The 15,077-nt window shown below is 48.2% G+C and overlaps 1 protein-coding gene across 4 annotated transcripts in view; it reads left to right on the top strand.

Annotated features, from left to right (window-relative positions):
- The window catches only part of Csad (cysteine sulfinic acid decarboxylase), a 23,261-nt gene extending 8,184 nt beyond the window's left edge, over positions 1-15,077 (top strand). For 3 of the 4 annotated variants that reach the window (XM_027396668.2, XM_027396671.2, XM_027396667.2), the window contains exons 2-15: positions 3,227-3,363; positions 3,619-3,745; positions 3,831-3,921; positions 4,224-4,330; positions 4,745-4,860; positions 5,313-5,392; positions 5,664-5,718; positions 11,845-11,961; positions 12,039-12,103; positions 12,382-12,463; positions 12,876-13,075; positions 13,200-13,251; positions 13,366-13,455; positions 14,261-15,077. In XM_027396668.2, the coding sequence (XP_027252469.1) occupies positions 3,238-3,363; positions 3,619-3,745; positions 3,831-3,921; positions 4,224-4,330; positions 4,745-4,860; positions 5,313-5,392; positions 5,664-5,718; positions 11,845-11,961; positions 12,039-12,103; positions 12,382-12,463; positions 12,876-13,075; positions 13,200-13,251; positions 13,366-13,455; positions 14,261-14,434 (1,482 nt within the window). In that variant the 5' untranslated portion in view covers positions 3,227-3,237 and the 3' untranslated portion in view covers positions 14,435-15,077. Of the gene's footprint in view, positions 1-3,226; positions 3,364-3,618; positions 3,746-3,830; positions 3,922-4,223; positions 4,331-4,744; positions 4,861-5,312; positions 5,393-5,663; positions 5,719-11,844; positions 11,962-12,038; positions 12,104-12,381; positions 12,464-12,875; positions 13,076-13,199; positions 13,252-13,365; positions 13,456-13,950; positions 14,152-14,260 lie in introns of those variants that run through there. The other variant, XM_027396669.2, reaches the window with a different exon arrangement.

Raw genomic sequence — 15,077 nt, 5'->3', positions numbered from 1 at the left:
ATGCTAGTGTGAGACCTGGTGACTGCTGACAGTGGATTATATTTGAATAGTTCCCCTCAGGAAGGTGGCTGTGTTCCAGATCCATGTGCCCTCTCCTGGAGGTTCCTCAAACCTCAGTGTTGGTGCTCTCATCCCATCCATCCTTGCATTACAAAGATTCAGCTCCCTGTGATCTCACTGGTGCTCTAGCTGGGCAGACTTCTAGTCTCAGGAAGCTTCCATTTGGATGGACACATCTGGAAGTCTCTTTTTCACTTTCATTCAGGTTTCTCCCTCTTGCCTCCATATAACTTTTCCAGTCACCCAAGTGCAAAACTCCACGGTCATCTTTGATTCTTCCATTTCCTTCAACAGACTTTGTCAGAATTGGTGTAACCCAGAGAGTGACCAAACCTGGTGTGGCTTGCCCCTTGCCTCGCCTCCCCTCCCCTCGCCTCCCCTCCCCTTCCCTCCGCTTCCCTCCCTCCCTCCCTCTCTCTCTCTCTTTTGGTTTTTCGAGTTCCCTGTATTGCTTTGGAGACTGTCCTGGAACTCACTCTGTAGACCAGGCTGGCCTTGAACTCACAGAGATCCTCCTGCCTCTGCCTCCTGAATGCTGGGATTAAAAGCATGTACCACCAACGCCTGGCACTCTCATTTTGTTTTTAGAGATAGAGTTTCTCTGTGTAACAGCTCTAGCTGTTCTGGAACTCAATTTATAGACTAGGCTGACCTCTGTCTCCCAGGTGCTAAGATTAAATCCATAGATCACCACCACACAGCTTCTTCCCTCCCTCCCTCCCTCCCTCCCTCCTTCCCTCCTTTCTTCTCTCTCTCTCTCTCTCTCTCTCTCTCTCTCTCTCTCTCTCTCTCTCTCTCTCTCTCTCCAGGGGCTTTCTGTGTAGTGTTGCCTGGCCTCAAGCTCATAGTGATCCTCCTGTCTCAACTTCCTAAGCACTGGGATTGGAGTACTGGGTCCATACAGATCCAGCTAAAAGCATCAATTTTTTAAAAATTAGTTTTTGTGTGTTTTGTTTTTTTTGTTTGTTTGTTTTGATTTTTGAGACAGGGTTTCTCTGTGTAGCCCTGACTGTCCTGGAACTAGACAGTCTGTAGACCAGGCTGGCTTTGAACTCACAGAGATCTGTCTGCTTCTGTCTCCCAAGTGCTGGGATTAAAGGTGTGCTCCACCACTGCCCCCTCATCTTTCCCATTCCCATTCTAATGTTTTGTTTTTGTCTTTACAAGTCAGGGTCTTTGTATGTAGTTCTAACTGGCCTGGGATTTGCCATGATCTTCCTGCCTCTGCTTCCAGTTGTGGTTGCAGGCTTGAACCAGCACAACTAGCTGTCAGCATCAATTTAAGTCCTTTAGTAACTTCATTTTCTGCAGGGTAAAATTAGATTCCTAGGTCTGGCTGATGCTTAAGGCTTCCATAACCCACTCACCTTTGCTTCCGCATCCCAGCTGGCCAGTTTCTGCCTGAGTCAGAACCAGCCTTGCTAATTCCCATGTTAGCTCATGGCCTTCTTCCTTCTGTGTCAAGTGCTTCTCACCTCCTGTTTACCTGCTGTGTTTCTACTGCCCAGATTCAAGTCTCAGCTTCAATTCCATTGCAGATCTCCCTAGACTTCAGCCTCCCGGGACTTTTCTGAATTCTGAGTACACTTAGAGTTGGGATCCATCAGGCCCTGGGGTATTGTTGTTGCATGTCCTCCAACAATCTTAGCATGGATGGCAAGACACCATGCTTGTGTGACACAGTGCTTCCTCAGTGAGGCCTCCTGGGAGAGGACTTCAGAAGCCAAGACAGAGGAGGCTTGATAACATAGACCTACTGATCACAGTACTTGGAAACTGAAGCAGGAAGATTTGAGTTTTAAGGCAAGCCATGGCTATATCTAAGGCTCCATCTAAAGAAAAGATGGGTGGGGGATGCTAGGGCATGGATGTAGCTTAGTTGGTACAGTGCTTGCCTAGCATATACAAAGTCCTGGGTCTGGGTCCCAGGATGACATAAACTGGGTATGGGGCTCATTCCTGGCTCATCTCAGCCTTTGAGAGGTAGATGCAGGAAGATGAGGAGTTCAAAATTATTGTTGGCCATATATCAAGTTGGAGATCAGCCTGGGATACATGCAACCTTAAAAAGAAGAAAAAAAAGCTGGGCATTGGTAGCACACGCCTTTAATCCCAGCACTCGGAAGGCAGAAGCAGGCAGATCTCTGTGAGTTGGAGGCCAGCCTGGTCTCCAGAGCGAGTGCCAGGATAGGCTCCAAAGCTACACAGAGAAACCAAAAGAAAAAAAAAGGAAAGAAAAAGAAAATTAGCCGGGTGGTGGTGGTGCACACCTTAATCCCAGCACTCAGGAGGATCGCTCCAGTCTCATCTATAGAATGAATTCCAGGATAGCCAGGTCTATTCAGAGAAACCTTGTCTCTAGGGGTAGGGAGGGAGGAGGGAGGAGGGAGGGAGGGAGGGAGGGAGGGAGGGAGGGAGGGAGGAGAGAGGGACAGACAGAGAGAGAGAGACAGAGAGAGAGAGACAGAGAGAGAGGCAGAGAGAGGGGGGGACAGAATTAGGAGAAGAAACAAGGATGGTTTTGCAAAGTCTCAGAGGTAGAATGGCTTAACTTGTACATCTCAGGCCCTTCCTGAACCTTTCCCTGGGCCTCTCTACCCTTGCCTTCCTCCAGTCTTCCCCCATTCCCTGGGAGCTTAGAGTCACAGTGGGAATCCCTTCTCCACTCCCTGAGGTGAATGTGCCACCTGCTTTCGCCTTGCTTTTCATGCCCCCACCCTTCTTCTGTCAGCTAATGATTATTCAGGGAACTTAACCAGCTGTTCCTGTCCCAAATCTGTGAAAGTTCTCTTTCGGGCAAGGGTCACGAGAGTTGTGCCATGGCCATGTGACTGTTGGCTTTACCCTACTCCCTCTGCTTTCTTGGTCCTATTATTCTGAAAAGTTCATTGTGTGCCTTGTCACCAGCTCATCTGAACACAGACCTGAGCAGAAAGGTAAGTGTCATGTCTCTGCCCTAGGTAGACTGACCACTGATCCTGCTTACTTAGTATCGGTTGCCTTTCCCTTCTTTCTTGCTGCCACTGGCTTTCTCCTTGGATGCTGCCACCCACCCTCATCTGTACTTAGCCAGGACCTTGAGCCTGTTACCAGGTAGAAAGTCTTGCTTGTTGGGTCCAGGTGTGGCACATAGGCCGAATGAGGAAGGGTTCTACTCTGTTTGCAGGTTTCATCCTGATGGCTGCCTCAAAACCACTCAATGCCCTGGATGGGGACCCTGTGGCTGTGGAGTCCTTACTCCGGGATGTGTTTGGGATTGTTGTAGATGAGGCCATTCGGAAAGGGACCAGTGCCTCGGAGAAGGTGGGCCCTTTCTCCTTCCTCCTCCTGCCCATCATCTTGTAAACTTGACTCCAGTGGGTTCACCCTGTCCATGTGTGCCTCAAGATCTGCATTCTGAATCTTATGTCCTTCATTTCCCCTTGCTTTGTGTACACTCGTGAAAGAAAACATTCTTGACCTATTTTGATTGCGAGTTGGTGATGCCTTGCATCTGTTAGGTTATGGCTGGATCTCAGCCACTGTCTAAGATCTTTGCATCTTGGCCACTCCTCCTAGGTTTGTGAATGGAAGGAGCCTGAAGAGCTCAAGCATCTGCTGGATTTGGAGCTGCAGAGCCAGGGCGAGTCTCAAGAGCAGATTCTAGAGCGCTGCCGGGCTGTGATTCACTACAGTGTCAAGACTGGTGTGCCTGGGAGCCTGGCGGGAGGGGTTTCTGGCCCCAGTTCCCAGCTCCACCCTGAGAGCCCTGCCTGCTCCCCCTTCTCCAGGTCACCCCCGGTTCTTCAACCAGCTCTTCTCAGGGTTAGACCCCCATGCTCTGGCTGGGCGCATCATCACAGAAAGCCTCAACACCAGCCAGTAAGCCATCTAGGGCCCTTCTGTCTACAAAGGATCTGGGTTTGCTGGGGAAAAGTCATTTGGGTAGGAGAGGAGAATGGTTTCTGCCTCTTGCCACTGTTTCTCTACAAATGCCCTTGACAATGTTTTCCCTCCTGTCTGTCCTTTGGGTTTCTGTCCACCAACCTCCTCATGCCTCTTGACCCCACTGTTTTCTCGTGTGATCCCACCGATTTCTCTCTTGGGACCCTTACTTCACCGTGCCCTCTGACTTAGCTGGGCAGGTCTTCCACCCCAGCCTTTTCACTGATGTTCCCTGGCAGGTACACATATGAGATTGCCCCCGTGTTTGTCCTCATGGAAGAGGAGGTGCTGAAGAAACTCCGTGCCCTGGTGGGCTGGAATTCTGGGGATGGGGTCTTCTGTCCTGGTATGTGAGAAGGGGGATGCCCTTGGGTCTTTGTAAGGGGTCTGCCTCCTGTACTTTCTCTAATTCTGTGGAACTAGTGTGAAGGGCAATGGCTGTTTCCTCTCTGTGTCCACTGGGCAGGCCCATGTAGAGGCTTCCTGTCCCCTTTATCCTGGTGTTGGCCAGAAATGCTCTGGAGGCTGTCTGTCATGGGGAAAGTGACCCTATTAGGTAGCTCAGGGTGTATGGGGGTGTCTTCTGATTCTGGGGCTGTTCTGGCCCCTGTGCTATTTGTGAATCCTGGGAATTCATGGCTTGGGAGCTAATGTGATGCCTGCTACTCTAATCATGTTTGGGTGGAAAGGTCAGGGGAATAAAACTCTTAGTCTTGACTCACCACCTCTCCCTCTTGCTGCCACCCTCTCCCTGTGACAGGTGGCTCCATCTCGAACATGTATGCCATGAACCTGGCCCGCTATCAGCGCTACCCAGACTGCAAGCAAAGAGGCCTCCGGGCACTGCCACCCTTAGCCCTTTTCACATCAAAGGAGGTAGGGAAGAGTCACAGGCCTAACCCTCCCTCCTGAGTCTAATCTTCAGCCAGCTCAGTCAGAGACTCTACAAGTCTTCTTCCTGCCCTCCAGGGGGTACGCTTCCTTCCAAGGAGGCCAAATGTGTATGTAAACTCATTTTGCCCTCTTGGAGTTAGTGTAAGACAAGTGCAGTGGACACCAGTTCCACTTGTGAGGATAGTGCAACGTCCAGCAGCACTGACATCAGCTAGCAAGTTATTAGAGATGCAGAGTCTCAGGTCCTACCAGCTCTGAGTCTACTTAACTCAGATCCAACGTCATCCCCTCACATGAACACTTGAAAGCCCTGGCCACAGGATCCCATCGATTGCAGCTCACATGGTTTTTACCAGCCTCTGCCCTCCCCATCCTTAGCACCTTCTGGGCCCCAGCTCAGGTCATGCTAACTTGCCCTCTGCATTCTTCCACAGTGTCACTACTCCATCAGTAAGGGAGCTGCTTTTCTGGGACTTGGCACTGACAGTGTCCGAGTGGTCAAGGCTGATGAGAGGTGAAGGTCCTTCTGCCGACATGGCCCTGACCCAGCTTGGCACAGTGTGTCACCTACTTATCAAATGCTCAGGCCTCAGGCCCTTGTCCCTGGTGCACCTCTCCTGCCTATGCTTCTTTCAGAGTTGCCGCTCCTGCTTCTCAGTGCCCACTGGCATCCCTACCCTGTGCCCTGAGGTCTCAGTGCCCCTGTGTTGCTCTTTCTGCCTTACCCAGCTCTGTCAGGTCTGGAATACCTGCACCTTCTCCACTCACTCAGTTTTCTTTTTCAGAGGGAAAATGATCCCTGAGGATCTGGAGAGGCAGATCAGTCTGGCTGAGGCAGAGGTGAGTGAGATCACTGGGTCGTGGGGCGGGCTCTTCTATCCCCTCAGGAAAGGTGGTTTGGGTTCTTCCTGCTAGGGATAGTCCTCAGGCCTCTCCTTTATTTCCACACCTGTTAGTGTCGGGGACTCTGCGGAGACTTGTAGGTGGGTTGGGTTCTTCGAAGGAAGTCCTAAGCAACCCTGTAGGGATGGTGATAGGTGCCTGAAGCATACATAGCATGGAAGGTTTCTGCGTCAGTACAGGGAGACACTGCTGAGGATGCACGGGCTTTCTTGAGCATCGCTGCCATGGGAGAGAAATGGACCGTTATCTCTCACTTCCAAGTGGGGTGTGTTTGGTACCATGCACAGGTTTTGAATATATCTGCCTGCAGATTCAGAGTTCCTCTGCTCAGGGAATTGTTGTTAATTGTCACAAGCTCAGAGAATTCTGTGTGTGAGGAAATTTGCCGGAGCAAAGTATGAAATGAAAACAACTCAATACACATTGGTAGATAAGATAAATTATGATAGGTCTGTTTGGTCAGTTTCTTCCTCTGTGAAATGAAGTCACTGCAGAAAGCTGTTGTAGGGATTAAGTTAATTAGTGTGCAAAGTGCTTAGAATAGCTCCTGGACATTAGCTGCTGTCCACTGCCACTGCTGTTTTTAGAGACAAGCTCTTGTTGTGCAGCATGCATTAGCTTTGAACTCAAGCTTGATTGATCTTCCTGCCTTACCTTACTTGGTGCTGTGATTATAGGTGTGGGCCACCACACAGCTGTTGTCATCATCATCATCATCACCACCACCACTAGAGTACAATGTAGCCAAATATAACAATAAGATAGGAATATGATAACATGAAAATACCTCCACTGTCCATGAAATTTGTATTTCACCTCACTGTACAGAATGAACAGCCTGTTCTTGCTATTTAGAACTGTGTGTGTGTGTGTGTGTGTGTGTGTGTGTGTGTGTTTGCATTTTAAAAACTATTTCTTGATGTTTTTTTATGTATGGGTGTTTTGTCTACATGTATGTCTGTGATCCATTTGAGTTCCTGATGCCTGCAGAGGCCAGAAGGCAGCACCAGATTTCCTGGATCTGTAGTTACAGGTGGTTGTGAGCTGCCATGTGGGTGGGTACTAGTCTAGCCTAGGATGACTTTGAACTTCTCATCCTCCTGTCTTGACCTCTGAGCCATGGGATTACAGATATGCACCATCATACCTGGTTTGGTGGTGCCGAGGATCAAAACCCAGGGTTTCATGCATGCTAGGCAAGCATTCTCTCAGATGAGCAGTAGTCCTAGTCCTCTGTGTTGGTTCTTAAAAATGGAGCCTATAGCTCAGGCAGTCTTTGAACCTAGGATCCTCCTGCCTTGGCCTTCCATGTAACTAGGGTTACAAGGCCTGTGACACAAGGTCTTTATGGTTATAGCCATTTCATGGGTGTGAAGTGATCTCATTGTAGTTTGATTTCTGTTTCCTTATTTGATTAATGGTGTTGAGAATCTTGTCATATGCTTATCAGACATGTGTCTCTCATTATGATAGATATCTCCTATCGTGTGTGCGGGGGGTGGGATGTTCAGGAGCCAATGGAGATCAGAAGAGGATGTCAAATCCTCTGAGACTAGAGTTACAGGTGGTTGTAAGCCATGTGGGTACTGGGAACAGAAACTGGGTCCTCTGCAAGAGCAGTGAGCTTCCTTAACCGTTCGAGCCATCGCTCCACCCCGCTCATTTTATTTTGATAGATTATTTTCATTAATGTAAGGAGAACTGACACTCATAGATCCCTATAAAACAATTGTATGTTTGCTGTGCTGGGAGGTAGACAGGAACATTGGTAAAGATCAAGTCCAGAGGTGAGAGAGCAGCAGGGTAGGACACCCTCAGGAATGATGCTTTAGACCGAAGGGAGAAATGGAATGCATTAGGTGGTGGGTATTGGCCAGACAAGAACTCTGCTTGGGCAGAGGCACCTGCTGTCTGGCACTGAAGCTGAAGAGCTAAGCCAGCCTACTTCCCTTGCTAGAATGTTTCCTTTCCCCACACAGCCCTCCTCATGTAGGTGGACTTTCTTGGGGCAGGTTCTGCCTTCAACTCCACTCTCTCAGTCACCCAGAGGATATTTGAAAGTGTGCAGATCTGCTTTTACTCTGTTCTGTTACAGTGGCCAGGAGGCATCACTGCATTTGTTGAGAGCAATCCTGAGTACTGTGGCTTGGATATGGTTTGAGTATGTCTGAAAGTTTGTGTGTTAAAACTTAATTTCTGCCCAGCTGTAGTGGCATGCACCTTTAATCCTAGCACTGGGAGGCAGAGGAAGGCAGATCTCTGTGAGTTTGAGGCCAGCCTGGTCTACAGAGGTAGTTCCAGGACTGCTAGGGATACATAGTTACACCCTGTCTTGAAAAAACAAAACAATAACAAAACAAACAAAACCCCTTAATTTCTTTTTTAAAAAGATTTATTTATTTGTGCTCATTGGTGTTTTTCCCGAATATATGTCTGTGTGAGGATACATGATCCCCTGGAACTGGGGTTACAGACAGCTGTGAGCCGCCCTGTGGGTGCTGGGAATTGAACCTGGGTCCTCTGGAAGAGCAGCCAGTGCTCTTAACCCCTAGGCTATCTCTCCAGCCCACACCCCTTAATTTCTATTGTATGTGTTTGTCGTTTGATTATCCATTCATTCAGCAATAAACACTGGGTTACTGCTACACTCTATTTATTGTGAATAATTCTGCTTTGGACAACTACCTCTTAAGACCCTGTGGTCAATCTAACTGTTCTAGTTAGTACAGTGAAATACCTGAAGCTGGGTAACTTAATAAAGAAAAGATGTTTATTTTGGCTCACAGCTCTAGTCCAAGGTTCAAGACTTAAATCTGGTGATGGCTGCCTTGCTGACAGAGCATCACATCAGTACAGCACATAACATGGCAAGACACAGGGACCAGGCATGGGTGTCTCCTCTGGTCTCTCCTCCTTACTCAATTGCTAGTGGTCAACCATAAGGGCCATCGGATGATCTTAAGTAAAGCCCAGTCACCACCCCCAAGCATTACAGTTGGATTAAATTTATTCTTTTAATAGTTTACAGTGACACACTAAAGCCATAAGGGAGTCCTAGTGTTCTGCTTACGGTTTGGAGGATTCTTACCAGAAGTGGAACTACTGATAATTCCATTCATTTTAATTTTTTTTTTCTTTGGAGCTAGGGTCTTGTTGTGTAGCCCAACTTGACTTCAGACTTAGAGTGATCCTCCTGTCTCAGCCTCTTGAGTACATGTGCCACAGTATGTGTATGGAGGTCAGAGGACAGCTTTTAAGAGTCAGTTCTCTCCTCCCACCATGCGAGGCTCAGGAATTGAATACAAACCATCAGACATGATGGCAAGCACAGTTACTCCTGACCATCCTGCTACCCACCCCACCCCACCCCACCCCACACCACCCCTGCCTTGGTTCCTTGTGCTTAGGATATCCTATCTAACATAGCCAAAGAGCACAAAGTTTCTTTTTGTATCATAAGTATCTTATACTTTTAATTACTTAAAAAGTTTAAAGGTTCATTTTTGCTTTTAATTTTGTGTATGTCCATCTGTGTGTGGGTGTGCATGCATGTGAGTGCAGTGACCATGGGGGCCACAAGGGAGTGTTAGGTTATCTGGAGCTAGAATTACAGGTAGTTATAAGTCATCCAGTGTGAGTGCTGGGGTTAAACTCAGGTCTGCTGGAAGCAGCAAGTGTGCTCATAACTGCTGAGTCCAGTTCCTTATAATTCACATTTTTTTTTAAAGCTTTGTTTATTAGGCATACAATGTTCTGCCTGCATGTATGTCTGCAGGCCAGAAGAGGGCACCAGATCTCATTATAGATGGTTGTGAGCCACCATGTGTTTGATGGGAATTGAACTCAGGACCTCTGGAAGAGCAGCCAGTGCTCTTAACCTCTGAGTCATTTCTCCAGCCCCCATTATTATTTTTTTAATATCCATTTATTTGTTTATTTACTTTGGTTTTTTGAGACAGATTTTCTCTGTAGCTTTGGAACCTGACCTGGAACTTGCTCTGTAGACCAAGCTGGCCTCAAACTCGCAGAGATCTGTCTGCCCCTGCCTCCGTAGTGCTGGCATCAAAAGTATTCACCACTGCCACCACTGCCTTGGTTTTTTTTATTTTTTTGATACTGTGTCTAAGTAGTAGCCCTCAATGGCCTGGGACTCACATCACGCTGCCCTTGAACTCAAAAGATACCCACCTCTGTCTCCCAAGTGCTGAGATTAAAGACCTATACTACCACACACAGCATAATATAAATTCTTACATTTAGGTCTCTTTTTTTTTAGACAGAGTCCCACGTAACCCAGGCTGGCCTTGAACCTCTGATCCTCCTGCTTCTAAATCCCAAGTGCTAGGATGGCAAAATGTGGTGCATCACTTGGTGGGTCTTTGATTCTTTGTAACTTTGTTTGGGTGTTTGGTGTGTATGTGTTTAGTATTGGTGATTGAATCTAGGGCACTGAACATTCCAAGAGAGTGCTCCACCACTGAACTATCCCCAGAGCTCTCTTTTGGGGCTTTAATTAACTGATTGATGTTTTTGAGACAGGGTTTCTCCTTGTACCCCTGGCTGGTTTTGAACATGACAATCCTCAGCTGCTTGAATGGCTTCAATTATTAGCTAGAACCACAAGACCTGGTTACGGTAGACTATTTTCTTAGTTTCTTTTGTATTTTGAGACAGTCTCACTATGTAGTTCTGGCTGTCCTGAGCTCTTTGTGTAGACCAGCCTGTCCTCAGATTCATAGAGCTCTCTGCTTGCCTCTGCTTTCCAAGAGCTAGGATTAAAGGTGTGTGCCATCATGCCTGCCTCTTGGTTTTATTTTTGTGTTCATGTTCCATTGTGTACACACACAGTTGGCTAAATGTGTTTTGTTGTTTGCTTTTTGTTTGTTTGGTCTTGGAGATTCTACTTAAGGCCTCAGGTGTGCTAGGTAAATGCTGTTGCTCTGAGCTGTCTCCATCTCCAGATCTAGTTGGTTTATGTATTCTGATTTGGGGGAGGAGATAGTTGTAAACTGGTACTATCTACTTACTGTTTTTTAATTATATATATATTTTATATGTGTGATTTGCCTATATGTGTATCCATGTGCCATGTGTGTGCCTGGTGCCCAAAGAGGCCAGAAGAGGGCATTAGATCTCCTGAGATTGGAGTTATAGACAGTTATACCCTGTCATGTGGGAGCTTGAACCTGGATCCTCTGAAAGAGCAGCCAATGCTTTTATTACTATGAGATTTACTTTATCTTTATTTTTTATATATGTGGGTCCTCTGGAAGAGCATCTAATGTTGCGCTCTTCACTGCCCAGCTGTCTTTCCAACTCAGTAGTGTTTAGTTTTAAATGTGTGATAGAATTCATTAGTGAAGCCATCTGTGCTTGGGCTTTCCTCCGTGGTGGGTTTTTTACTAATCTCATGTTGGTATAAACTTTTGTAGTATGGGGCTTTTCAGTAATATTCGGCTCTTCAATAATACATTACATGCTTATGTTTGTATTGTGTGCTTGTGTAGTGGTGTACAGGTGTAGAAGTGTGCATGTATAAAGGTTTCTATGTGTAGAGATGTGCATATGTCATGTGTAGGGTGTGCGTGTGTAGAGGTTTCCATGTGTAGAGGTGTTCGTTTGTAGAGGTGTGTGTGTGTGTGTGTGTGTGTGTGTGTGTGTGTGTGTGTGTGTAGGGTGTGCGTGTGTAGAGGTTTACATGTGTAGGGTGTGTATGTGTAGTGTGTGCATGTGTAGAGGTGTGTGTGTGTGTGTGTGTGTGTATTTTTTTTTTTTAATATAGATTCTGGGGATGGAATTTAGGTTCACATATTTGCAAGATGGTACTTTACTGACTGAGCTGTGTCCCCAGCCCAACACTAAAAGTGAAAGTGCACAAACCATGGAAATAGGTAGACCTAGGTTCTGCTGTACCTGTGACTCCCAGTGTCCCCTCCTTCAGACTGCAGGGGAGGCGGATACACTGTTAGGGACAGGGGTGCAGAGAGCTTAGGGCCTATCGCCAGCATCTGAACAACTTTAACAATGACTGCTGCTTCTTTCTCCTCTACCTTTTGGCAACAGGGCTCTGTGCCATTTCTGGTCAGTACCACCTCTGGTACCACCGTGCTAGGGGCCTTTGACCCCCTGGATGCAATTGCTGATGTTTGCCAGCGTCACGGATTATGGTTACACGTGGATGTGAGTGAGACTCGGGTCGAGGGGGTAGGGTGGGCTCCACTAAAGCCAAGACCCATGCTGTTCCTCCTGCTCCACAGGCCGCCTGGGGTGGGAGCGTCCTGCTGTCCCGGACACACAGGCATCTCCTGGATGGGATCCAGAGGTGCACACAGCCTCCTCCCGAATCCCTCCCTTCAAATCTTTGGTGCTCACAATAGTCACAAGCTAGGGAGCCTGGGGAGGGCTGGAATGAGGAAATGGAGTGGGTGAGATAGGAACTGGGAAGATGATTGATAGAGGATTAGAGGGAGGGCAGGCTTGGGAATCCTTCCTGACTGCTGGGGAAGGGGTAGGCCCTTTACTGGGTGTCTGGAGGGAAGAAGGCTCTGCTAGGCAGTTGGAGGAGAAACCACTGACCCAGCTTTGCTTTGTCTCACCCAGGGCTGACTCTGTGGCCTGGAACCCTCACAAGCTTCTCGGTGCAGGGCTGCAGTGCTCTGCTCTTCTTCTCCGGGACACCTCGGTGGGTTTGCCCTCCTCCCAGACTCCATCTTCCCAGCCCCCCAGCCCCCCTTTTCTCTATGGAGCCCTAGCTTCTCTGTCTCACCCAGAGGAATCGGGGTCTGAATGTGCTCCTTTTACCCTCCCAACTGAAACCAAGACTCTGTGACCACCTTAACCCTGTGTTGAGCTCCCATGGGCCCAGGGGCTTGTTTTCATGTGACGGAATGGGTTTCTAGCTTGTAGTTGTCGTCAGAGGGGTCTTGGGCAGAATTTGGGAAGAGCTCTGGTGTTGGGAGCAACCCAGAGAGAAGTCAGGGTTGGCTGGCAGCTGTGCTCAGTGCTGCTAGCTGCAGGGAGAAGACAGGGTGGACTCAGTTGAGACCCCTCCATGTAGCACTGTAGGAAGGTCTTTGACAGCTTCCTCCCCACAGAACCTGCTCAAGCGCTGCCACGGGTCCCAGGCCAGCTACCTGTTCCAGCAGGACAAATTCTATGACGTGGCTCTTGACACTGGAGACAAGGTGGTGCAGTGTGGCCGCCGTGTGGACTGTCTGAAGTTGTGGCTCATGTGGAAGGCACAGGGTGGGCAAGGACTGGAGCGGCGCATCGACCAGGCCTTTGCTCTCACCCGGTAGGTGTGGAAGGACCCCGGTGCTTGTCCTCTTCCAGTCTCCATTGTCTTCTTGGTACCTTCTTGGGTCTCCTGTTTCCCAGCCTCTGTCTTTCCCTCATGTTTCTTACCCTCTTATTCCCAGGTACCTGGTGGAGGAGATAAAAAAGCGGGAAGGATTTGAGTTGGTCATGGAGGTAGGACTCCTGGATCCTTTGAATGCCCGCCCCCCATGAAGCCTCATAAAGGTCCAGGAGTGGAGACAGGGAACAACCCCTTCCTCAGCTCATGCCTTCTCATCCTCCCCTCAGCCTGAGTTTGTCAATGTGTGCTTCTGGTTTGTGCCTCCCAGCCTGCGGGGGAAGAAAGAGAGTCCAGATTACAGCAAAAGGCTGTCTCAGGTAGGCTTTGCCCTCTGGGTGACCTAATTCTGGGAACTAAGCCACTGGTGTATTTCTGCTCTCTGCTGGCTGTGCCTGGTATAGCATATCCCAGCCTCGCTCTTGAGACGGTAGGTGTAGGAGAGCACCCTCTTGCCTTCTCTTTGTGTGAGGTGCAGGTGGAGAGAAAGATAGGTTTCTGGAAAGTAAGGAGACAGAAGGGTGCTACCCGAGGAACTCACCAGTGTGTGGCACACAGGCGTCTGTGTGACCTATCAGGAGTAGCTTTGCCACTGAGATGGGGACAGAATCCAGAAAGATCATCCCACACATGCTTTTAGAGGCAGGGAGATATGCTATGTCCTCATTCCTAAGAATGGATTAGTGCTGGACACCTTAGTAACCTGGAGAGGCACCAGTGCCCTGCCTTCCTGGGCTGTCACTGTAGAAGGGAAATCATTTATTTATACTTGTGTTAGGTGTTTTTGTAAGTGACCACTGGATCACATGGCACAGGTCAAACTATGTCAGGCTAAAAGAGGAGAGAAGGTGCTGAGGATGAAGGCTTGAGATCCGGGAGGAGAAGTGCTGGCAGTCAGAGATGAGCCTGGTTGGAGATGTTCCTGGCTCCAGTTTTCTTGGAGAGAGGAAACGGTGGTAGAAGACAGAGGAGGTCACTCCCAGGTTGCGTGTAGTGGAAAAAGGTGTGAGCAGTAAGTCTGCTACTGAAGGTGGCAGGATGTGGGGAGACAGCTTTTGGATGGAGCCAGGTGGTCCAGGCAGCCAGACCAGCTGCTTCAGCGCTCCCTCCCTCCATTGGTCACAGGTGGCGCCTGTACTCAAGGAGCGCATGGTGAAGAAGGGCTCCATGATGATTGGCTACCAGCCCCATGGGACCCGGGCCAACTTCTTCCGGATGGTGGTGGCCAACCCCACACTGACCCAGGCTGATATAGACTTCCTTCTGTGTGAGCTGGAGCGTCTGGGCCAGGACCTGTGACCTGCTACCCCGCCCGCTCAGCCTCACCGAAGCTCTGCATAGCCTCCTGGGTTCTCAAAAGCAACCTTTGTAGGAAACAGTGGCCTTGGCTGTGTGCTTCCTCACACTAACTCTCCTAGCGAAGTACTTGCTATTAGGAGAGTGTTTAAATACACTACATTACATTTTTATGATACATGCTTTCATTAAGCTGGGTGTGGTGGCACACACTTTTAACCCCAGCAGTCGGATCTCTGAATTCAAGTCCAGCCTGGTCTACAGAGGAAGTTCCAAGACAGCCAAGGCTGTACAGAGAAAGCCTTATCTCAACAAACAAACAAAAACAAAAGAAGGAATATTCTTTTAATTAAAATTATATTTACTAAGAATTTTTATTAATATGAGGGAAATGGTATGATATTTTGAAAAAGCTGGATATGAGTTTTTATAATTGTGGTATCTGAGTTATGCTAAAAAAAAAATACATAGGAAAATGCTGATGAATGGAACTGTGTCAAAGGTTGGCAGTTTTACCTGGATGAGATAATAGGCAGTTTCTAAATCAAACCTCTTGGACCTTTTGTGCTTTTCCATTTTATTATGCAACAAATATTATATACTTCTGAAATAGGACAATAAAGCTGGCATTTCAATTATATTTTAA

Source organism: Cricetulus griseus, chromosome 2 (genome assembly GCF_003668045.3).
Source record: "Cricetulus griseus strain 17A/GY chromosome 2, alternate assembly CriGri-PICRH-1.0, whole genome shotgun sequence".
Taxonomy (NCBI): domain Eukaryota; kingdom Metazoa; phylum Chordata; class Mammalia; order Rodentia; family Cricetidae; genus Cricetulus; species Cricetulus griseus.
This window is presented reverse-complemented; position numbering and strand designations above follow the sequence as displayed.